This window comes from Eublepharis macularius, chromosome 3, assembly GCF_028583425.1.
Source record: "Eublepharis macularius isolate TG4126 chromosome 3, MPM_Emac_v1.0, whole genome shotgun sequence".
NCBI lineage: Eukaryota > Metazoa > Chordata > Lepidosauria > Squamata > Eublepharidae > Eublepharis > Eublepharis macularius.
The window spans coordinates 93,056,313-93,067,074 of NC_072792.1; the positions used below are offsets into that span (position 1 = coordinate 93,056,313).

Here is a 10,762-nt window from a genome sequence, read left to right on the forward strand (position 1 = left end):
GGCGGCATGAAGCGCCTTAAGGTTAGTCATCTGGAATCGGCCCTGCTTTTAAAACACTGTATTTTGTGGGAAAACCTCATTCACGGCTCTGTGTGTGCGTTTAAAATATGCTTTTGGAAGACTGGCTGCTTGCTTTTAAAATTGGGTGGAGAGGAATGGAGGATTCTGTCCCTGCTTTTTTTAAAAAGCTGGCTGAAACATGTTGATGGGGTGTCTCTCTCTCTCTATTTGGAGAGGCAGGGACGGGTTAAAAACTCCCCCCCTGCTCTGTGTGTGTGTGTGTGTGTGAATGTCCCCTCCCTGAGGGGAGGCAGCTCGTCGCCAGGTTAAAAACTCCCCCCCCTGCTCTAAGTGTGTGTGTGTGTGTGTGAACGTCCCCTCCCCGTGCCCGCCGGGCCTGGTGGTCGCCGCCACCACCCACCTTCCCACATAGCTGGGAACAGCAGGGCACCCCTCTGCTTTGGCCTCCCAGATCCCTGATCCACGGATTGGAAACGGGAGATGACCGGTGTGGATCGGTGATTTGGGGTCATTGCCAGCGCTGATCCCCAATCAGCTTGATCGGTAATTTTTTTTGGATCGTGCCCACCTCTATCTAGAACCCACGTATTTGTCTTTGTGGCCATCCATGGTATCCCTAAAACTTTCTTCCACTACCACATTTCAAGTGAACCAACTTTCTTCCTGCCACTTTTCTTCACTGTCCAACTTTCACATCCATGCATAGTAATGGGGACTATATAGAGTGAGTTATCTTGATCTTGGCCACCAGCAACACATCCTTATCTGTGAGGTTTTCTAGTTCTTTCACAGCTGCCCTTCCAAGTCTCAATCTCCTCCTGATTTCTTCATTGCAGTCTCCCTTTTGGTTGATGATTGAGCCAAGGAATAGAAAATCTTTAATAATTTCAGTTTCTTCATTGTCAACCTTAAAGTTATATAATTCCTCAGCTGTCATTACTGTTGTCTTCTTGGTGTTCAGCTGTAATCCTGTGTTGGCACTTTCTCCTTGTTTCAAGTCTTCAACTATTTTATGCCAGGATTGTGGTGTCATCTGCATATCTCAAATTGTTAATGTTCTTTTTACCAATTTTCACTCCACCTTCTAAATCTAATCCAGCTTTCTTTATGGTATGTTCTGTATATAAGTTGAACAGATAGATAACATACATCCTTATCTGACAGCTTTACCAGAAGGGCTTGCTGACACCAGATTCACTGAGGTGAGTTGTGCCAGCTGGGCAGCTCATCCTCCCACACCTCTCCCCTTTTCGGGGATCTGGGGGAAGCTAAACAGGTCTGGCCATTGCAGGCTTCATCCTGAGTGGCGGGATCCCTCTGGGTCATGCCCAGATAGTTGCTACACCTCCTGAACCCCTGGTGCCCAGCAGGTAGGCTTGGGAAGGCATGCAAATATATTTAAATAGCCTGCTTATAAGAACATTAAAATAGCACTATTTCTTGTTGTCTGTCTTTCCCGTATACAGACTTATTTCAGCAGCATTCAGAAGAGGATAGTTTTATTTGTCTTGTAAAAATCCCTCTCATGTGCAGGAGGCTGTGGCTAAGGGAAATATTATTGATCTTCTGTACTTTCCCCACACAGTGATATCCCTGGGACAGTAAACAGGTACCTGGGATTGTCACAGGAGAATCAAGACAGTTGGGAGCGGGTAAGACCACAGGGCATACTCAATTGACTTACTCACTAGAGGACTCTTGCTAGGTTGATGGGAGGCAAGCAGTATGCAACTTGTTTTACCTCCACCAGCAAAGTTTCCTGCCCCACTTATCTATCACCAAGTTCCTGGGCATGTGCTCTGCTTCCATGGATAATGCCCAGACCCATGAACAATTAATGCATGTGCAGTACTCGCCAGCAGTTTTGGGCAGCAGCTATGGAGGCAGGAGGCTGTGTGCTTTTCCTGCAAGGCTCAGCAACCTCTAACATCACTGGACACCCTCTGCTATCCCTAGTCATCAGTTTTGTGCCGATAAGGTTTCTGTATATCTTTACCTTTATGTCTTTACCTTTGAAAAAGACAAATTGGATAGTTCAGTAAATAAATAAAGATCATACCATATGTAAAACTTGCATATTTCTTAGACACACATCAAAGACTTATAACTTCTGCAACAAAGTAGTACAATTAACTGTAACAAGAACATTACTACTTAGAAAATGTGAAATGTGAAAGAAAATTTTATCATAGCAGTCTTAAATCATGTCTTGATTATGATCATCCCAGGTACATTTGGTTGGACACTGGTGGACAAAATGGATGCAATAAGGCAAGTCTCATATTTTGATGGTCACTTCATATCCTCTGTTCTCTGGTTGACTGTTGACGTTCTTTTTCCTTGCTGATATACTTGAATCTAATATGACATGACTCATAGTGGCATTGATATTTACAGATTTCACTGAAAACACCTTCAGTCACATATGATTAAAAGGCTTTATACATCCATATAAATAGCTCACTTTTCCTTGGCCTATACCATGACTTCTCTGGGGACAGAATTGCAGAGGGGAAGCCTTCTTATTCTATGATGGAAAACACTGTTGGGAGTCTTGTGGCACCTTAAAGACTAGCAGATTATGGTGACATCCGCTTTTTTGAAATCCATTTCATTGGATGCATGAAGTGTGTTTGTTGACAATGACCTTTTAATGTTTCTGTGTATAATTTTTGCCTCCCTGTCTGTCAACCAAAGATACATTCATGCATCTTATGAAAGTGGGCTCCATTCCTCATACGATTATGTCACAATAAACTTGGCTCTTTAAAATATTCTTTTTTGTTATGGGGACAGGATGGACACTACAGAAAGTGGGAAAACTGACACACTTGGATAATTTCATAGGTGCATTTTGAGGATACACCCTGATTCCAAGCATACAAAAGACCCACCTCAACAAACAGTCCGTGATAAGGAAAATCTGTTCCTGGCATGTACTACTTCAGATTATATATCTGAATATTTTCTCTCAAAAATAACAAGTCTTACACGCAGAAATCTGGCATGTGCTTGGAAGAAAGTTAGGCTATGGTTTTTCTTCCGAGCATATATTTTATATGTTCAGGGATTCTTTTTTTTAAATAGGGGAAAGCAGACAGTCATGTAAGCACATAACTGCAAAATGAAGCAGCTCAATCCAAAAAGAATTTTTGGCATATGATGATGGGTTTGTATAGTTCAAGTTTAGTTTGAAAATTAATATAATTTAAACTAATTAGTCTTGTCTCCAAATAAATTTGTTTGGATCAGGATTTTGGGAAAAAAGCAAGCTGAAGACAGACAAAGAAAAAGCCAGCAGTGTGTGTGTTTTAAATTTTAAAATGCATAGTTAAAAGTTCAAAATAATTTGTCTACAGCATGGGACTATTCATATTGATGGATACTGAAAACTGAATGACATTGTTTGCTTGTTATTTACCTTGTGACTGTGTTAAAAATGTAGCACTCAGATCTTTGATGTTTGTTGCCTAGAAAAACTACATTTTTTTTTTATCCTTGACCATCCTTTGTGGATTTAAGGATGACCACCTGGACATTCTTCATCAATGGACTTCTCTAGTCCATGCCAGAACACCATCATCTCAGTAGGTGTGATAAAATGGCTTGTGACAAGTTTCTTGTAGCGACATGGAGAGAATTCTATCCGGCGTATAAAAAATACTGGCTTTGAACAAAGCACTTCCAGTTTGATTTTGAGATGTGAAAGGCACAGACCTACAAATACATCCTCCAGTTTTAAAAAAGGGATCTTTTTAGAAACTATGTACATGTGAGTAGCAACATCGGTGGAGAAAACATAACCAGCTCCTGAACAATAGTGAGGGTACTTGTTCCATGGATACTCCTCTCTACTCACATACCACTTACTCCTTGGATCCCTTACTGGATGACCATGCATTGTTAGAGCACCTGTAAAGAATCTAGTGGTTCTGTTTTTTTTCAAAAGAAGTTCTGTCAAATAAAAAGGATTTACAAACATATCGGAGTCAGTTTTCATTACAAAACTAGATTGTGGACAAAATGTGCGAACCCATTCCAGGCCCATCAAAGTCTTTAAAGTTAAATTATAGTAAGTATCCACAAAATCCTTTTGGATGATGTCTTTATACAGCAAACTTTCCATCAGAATAGTCGGCTGGTCATGGGGATGCAAAGTGCTTCCTAGAAGAAAAAATGTCACAATGCGTTTGTCAGCAACTACTCTTTCCTTGCCCCACGTCTCACGGATAGCCATCCGAGTCTTGATCTGGTCATGATGAGATGCTACAAGTATTACCAGGAAGGGTGGGTTCTTTCTACAATCCATATCTGGCACTTTCAAAAAACCTCTGTTGTTTGTCTGGAAAACAGACATGCCCTTCAGACAGACTGAGCAGATTCCAATACATTTGAACATAGTGAGTAAGTTGAAAGAGGCTAGAGCCATTGTCACGGTGACAATAAAGATCCGTCTCCGGAAGGCCATCTGGAAAAGGAAAACATAATCTAGAAATTCTTTCTTCAACACTATGCATAGTAGTGTTACAAGCCATGTCAATCTTTATTACACTGGCCAAATGTAACATACGATTTTATTTGCAAAGATATAAAAGTTGAAAATTCAATGACATTCTAAAAAATACAGCATCCCCATAGTTCCAGGTGTCTACAGAGTTCCAGTATTCTCTTTTATTTACATCTTTTCCCAAGAACAGCTTCATAGATGACAATGACACATAGACCAATTTCATAGAGCCCGCATGGTATAGTGGTTAGAGTATTGGACTAGGATCTGAGAGACCCAGGTTCTTCTAATCCCCACTTAGCCATAGAAGCTTGCTGGGTGACCTTGGGCCAAGCAGGGTTATTGTAAGGATAAAATGGAGAATTACTCTGGGTCCCCAATAGGAAGAAAAACGGGGTATAAATGAAGTAAATAAATAAAATAAGCCATTTTGGAAGCCTTTGAACTAGAGTTTGTGTAGGGTACAGTCTTCTGTACAGTAACTGTACAGTAAAAGCAGTATCTTTTGGCCAAATCTCAGGGGAATAGCTGTGGCAGTTTAGCACAACAAAACAGCTCAAGAGTTTCGCACGATTTGAAAGACATAATTTGGCATGAACTCTCATGGGCTAGAGCTTGCTTCACCCAATGTATGGAAGATAAAACTTCATGCTTCCAGGTAAGATGATTTTGTTCAAAAGCTCATCTCAAAATGTCTTGTTTTTAATGGTTTGTTGTTTTATGTTGTTATATTATTTTAATTATAAGCAGGGCTTTTTTCTGGGAAAAGAGGTGGTGGAACTCAGTGGCCTTGGAGAAAATGGCCACATGGCTGGTGGCCCTGCCCTCTGATCTCCAGACAGAGGGGAGTTTAGATTGCGAGCGGTGTGGAAGGCAATCTAAACTCCCCTCTGTCTGGAGATCAGGGGCCGGGGCCACCAGCCATGTGACCATTTTCAAGAGGTTCCGGAACTCCGTTCCACCACGTTCCAGCTGAAAAAAAAGCCGTGATTATAAGCCACCTCAAGCAGGACTCTGAAGAAGCAGCATAAAATATTCTAAATAAATAATAACAACAACTGGGTGCTTATTTACCACCCTTCAAGAGTGGTAAACAAGGTCAGTATTATTATTATCCCCCCAATACAGCTGGGGAGCTGAGGTGAGGGAGTGGCTTGCCCAAGACCACCTACAGAGTTCATGGCAGTAGTGGGAGTCAAGCCAGCAGAGAGTGCTAGGTCAGAGCTGCTACAGCAGCTAACCTTTATCTTTTCAATTTCAAAGGGTAATTATTACATTTTATATAAAATTTGGTTTTATTTTAGATGTTTGTATTGTGGTTATTTTATTTTTATTTGTGACATCGTAGACTTTTTTTATCTTTTTCCCTCTCTGCCTTGGGTCCCAACTACTGGGAGAAAATTAGGATTTTAAATTTTTCAATATATACATAAATGTGCACTTGACAAAACAGAAGAATGGTTTTTACTTTCTGAGACATTTCATTGACTATTCCAATAGTGCTTCACTTCAGAGTTTGAAGCTGTATCACTAAATTTGGCTAATGAGAATTCTTCCTTTTTTGCGTGTGCTCACACAAGGTATCCTTTCCTGAAATTCAACGAGGTTATGCTAATATCAGGATTCACAATAAAGTAAAAAATTTTAAATGGGCATAGCAGAAGTTTTAGAAATGGGCTTAACACTGACACAACAAATTCTGCATCAGGGAAGATATTTATTAAAAGATTTAATTTAATACATACATTCTGACATAAATCCCAAATTATTAGTATTTAGTAGCTATGCACAATGTTGAACTGCTTGTAGACTAAAATCCACTGGAAGTACCTAAATGACAAGAACCTCCTTTTTTAAAAAGCTTAATAATTATCTACTGATGTTAAAGAAATAGTAAAGTTTCCAAGGAATAAAGAAAAGGTCTCTCCTGGACAAGTTCAGTACCTGTTCAAACCATTTCCACTTCCAGCCATTCCAGACCCTGAAGCGCCTAAGATCCATGCGCACAGAAAAAAATTAAGAATTTCAATGAGCTCCCTTTTCCAACCACAAATGTGAAGGGTGGGCAGTGCACACCAAGTGTAGGGCAAGGGTCCAAAGGACTATCTGCACACTATCTGCACACACACACCCCTCTCTCAACCACTGTCATGTGGAGATTATAATACCGGCATAGTTTACAGGACTCTTGTAATATTACTATGACTGTTTGCTTAACATTTCATTGTTTTTACCTTTGACTAAAAGATACAGGGATGGGTGCCTTGTATATCTGAATTAGGCCTAGATTTTCAATCTGAGCCTTCCAAACTACTTTCTTCTTTCTAAGACCATGTGCTAAGGCAGACCAATTCAAACCAGCAGGGGGAGATCCCTTGGAGAAATTTCTCTCTACTGCACCCTGTTACTGTTTTTCGATGGACTCTCCCAGCCCTGCTTCTGTCCAGGCAGAGGTCGCTATGGGGGTGGCAACTAGTGATTTGGGTGGAGAGAGGGATTAACAGACTTCTTTAACTACACATGTGCTTTCTAAAATGTTAATCCATGTCATTGGACCTCAATATACTCTGACAGAGTGTGAAAAAGGAAGAAGGAAATACCATGGGGGGGGGGGGTCCCTGCTTGATGTGTGGGATTACAGGTGGTAGGGTTGCCAACATTTAGGTGGGGACTGAAGATCTTCCAGAATTACAGAGATCAGTTCCCCTGCTGAAAATGGCAGCTTCAAATGGTGGACTGTATTGCATTATGTTTTGCTGGGGTCCCTCCCCTCCACAACCTTCTACTCTCCCCAGGTTGCACCCCCAAATCTCCAGAAATTTCCCAACTCAGATTTGGCAATCCTATGTGCAGGTGCAGCACAATCCTAAACCACTGAAGTCAGGGGGGAGCGGCAACGGATGGGTGGTTGAGGTAGGCTAAGCTGTCCCAAGGTCACTCAGCAAACTTCTAGGGCAGAATGGGGATTCAAAGTGGATTCTCCCAGATTCTAGTCCAGCACTCTAAGGATGGCACTATGCTGGCTGTTATTATATTGTTTAGCTTGGTTTGTGCTTTATTAAGGTGTTTGTACTAGCCTGTAACCACCTTGGTGGTTGACAGCAGATTATTTCTACCAAGCTTGAGTGATTATAAAAATGAAGCAACTTGAAACTGCAATTTTCCCACCAGGCAATAAGGTACTCACAATGAAACAGTACAAATAGGAGCATTAAATCATCTGATAATGTCCCCCAAAAAGGTATCTGCGCCAGTGTTTCCCATATTTCTGACAGATGAGGCATATTTTTCCTAAAGTTCTATAGCAGTGAAGGATAGTGTGTTTGAGTGTGTGCGCACACATGTATGATCAACTGAGCATTGAGTCACAAACATTTATACTCTGGAAAAAATTAAGGTATTACTGGATATGGATTGTGTCATATGCAAAAGAAAGTATTAAAACAGCGACAAATATATTCTAGAACAGTGAATCAACATTAAGATATAGCAGCATAAAATCTTTTTTTGAATTTGATCATGCATTAGGCTTAATGCATGTTGGTTTAGTCACTGCATATTCACATGTATGCTTCCAGAGTTCAACATAAATGTGTGCAAATATTTACTTATTTATAATATTATAATAATAATATTTGATTTATATATTGCCCTTCAGGACAACTTAATGCTCACTCAGAGCGGTTTACAAAGTGAGTTATTATTCTCACAACAATCACCCAGTGAGGTGGATGGGACTGAGAGAGCTCCTAGAAGCTGTGACTGACCCAATGTCACCCAGCGGGCTTCAAGCAGAGGAGCGGGGAATCAAACTTGGCTCGCCAGATTAGAGTCCTGCTGCTCTTAACCACCACACCAAACTGGCTTTATTTAAATTGTAATGCAAAGAAAAGAGAGAAAACCTCACGGGAGCACAAGTAAATAAATAGTTATATATAATTGTATATAATTTTCAATTGCAAATTGCTACTAATCTATAATATACTCAAATAGCAAACATTTATACAGAAGGAAACAAAAAAGAGGCCAATCGTATCAGGATGTGGATCGATACTAGAACCTTTAGCAATTCTGTTAGATGCTGTTTTACAACCCATGGTAATGAATATAGATGGTCCTTTGCATGATACACGAGACTTTATAAAACAAGTGGAGGACATTATACTAGAGGAGGACACTGTGTCCCTAACAATGGATGTGAATTCACTTTATACTGTTATTCCTCATGAGGAAGCTAGGATGGTGGTTGATGCAGCTCTTAGAGACTCATCGTCACATTTTCTCCCATCTCCATTTTTGTTACAATTATTTGATTTAGTGCTTGAGAAAAAATATTTTTGCTTTGAGGATAAATTCTTTTTTCAAAAGAAAGTTGTAGCTATGGGCTCTTCTGTGGCACCTTGCATAGCTAATTTATTTATAGCACACTGGGAGAAATTACATATTTTGAATGACACCAACCCTTTTAGAGACAGGATTTGTTTTTTTCGTAGATACCTGGATGATCTTTATTTTCTATTTAAGGGGACTGACCAGGTAGAACATTTTTGTAATTGGCTGAATGGCAGAGACCCTAATGTCCAATTTTCCTGGTGTTTTGACTACCATCAAATCAATTTTCTGGATGTGATTACTTACAGAGATCTTTCACATAGAGTGAGAACATTCACTAAAGAAACTGACCGGAATTCTTACTTGGAATTTGGTTCATTCCACCCACGTTGTTTAAAAGAAAATATTCCTTTTGGCCAATTCTTGCGCATCAAGCGAAACTCCACAACAACAAAAGATTTTGAGAGAGATAGCAAGCTGATGAGTAGGGCTTTTTCTAATAGGAATTACCCTTCTAGGGTTACTTTTTCAGCCCTCACCCGAGCTAGAACAATAGATAGGGCTACCTTATTTCAGGGTAAAACTCACCAATCGGACCAGAGGATCCGATGGGCTCTGGATTACACCCCCTTAACAAATCAAATCAAAGGAATAGTTGACCGTCATTGGAATCTTGTTCAAGATATTGAGGGTTGTGAACAACGACCACTCTGTGGTCTTCGGAGATCTAAAAGCCTATGTGATGAGCTTGTCCATGCCAAGATATGCTCCTCTCAACAGCTGTCTACATTACCTCAGGGTAATTTTAAATGTGGTTGATGTGCAATGTGCAAATTACTGTGGGAGGGAAGAGAGATCTATGTTAAGAACTACAAGTTGATTTTCCAACACTTTGCATCTTGCTATACATCAGGGCTTGTTTATTTGATCGAGTGTCCCTGTCCCATGATCTATGTGGGTTGTACTGCCAGACCTTTAAAAATTAGGATTTTTGAACATATGTCTTGTATCAGGAATAGAGTTATTGAGGCACCTCTGGTCCAACATTTTGTGGAACATCAACACAATGAGACTTCATTTAGTGTCACAGTACTTGAGGTTTTGACAAAAGAAAAATTGAATCAAAATGTTTTGTTAAGAAGGGAAGCTTTTTGGATTGTTTCCTTGCAAACTGTTAAACCTCATGGACTTAATAGTGAGCTTTCATTGAATTGTTTTTGTAATTTGATGTGTCCCCTTTAAGGGCGGTGGGAAAGGATAATACTGATATCTTTAAAAGAAAAAGTAGAAAAAATTTGGATTCTTTCTTTGTAAATATTACAACCTTATGGTCTTAATAGAGCTCCCCTTGAATTGTTGTTTGTAATTAGGTGTGTCCCCTTTAAGGACTGTATGAAAGGGTACTACTGATGTCTTTAAATACCATGTGGGTGGATAGGAAGTGTGCAGAGGAAGATACTGCTGCCACTTCCCAGGAAGGGAGAAAATATGTGCTTTAAAATACTTTCATTATAAATGTAACAGGTTAGTGGTTTGGTTGCCTATGTATACATTGTTATATATCTTGTGGCATTAGCCTTGAGCAGTTTAAGTTGGAATCTATTTATATTACAGCTTTGAATTAACTTATGAAAATACCCTATGAGAATACATCTGATGTGTATGCAATAGCTGTGAACCATGCCCCTGATGAAGTGAGGGGACGAAATCTGTCACACAGCCGGCCCCAGATTGGGTGTGGCCACCACTATGAGCATGTCTGCTACTTCAAACAATTTTCTCTAGGAAGTCTTTGTGAAGATTTTATTGAAGGTTACTTTAAAGGAAAATACTGAGCATGTCTGTTACTTCAAGCAAGTTTCTCTAAGAGGTCCTTGTGAAGATTCTACTGAAGGTTACTTT

At 39.9% G+C, this 10,762-nt stretch overlaps 1 protein-coding gene across 1 annotated transcript; it reads right to left on the reverse strand.

Moving 5' to 3' along the window:
- Positions 1 to 3,538: 3,538 nt before the first annotated feature.
- Positions 3,539 to 4,378, reverse strand: LOC129326242 (beta-1,3-galactosyltransferase 5-like). Its single transcript, XM_054974405.1, has one exon. It carries the CDS (start codon positions 4,376 to 4,378, stop codon positions 3,539 to 3,541), a length of 840 nt encoding a protein of 279 aa, XP_054830380.1.
- Between the last annotated feature and the right edge of the window lie 6,384 nt (positions 4,379 to 10,762).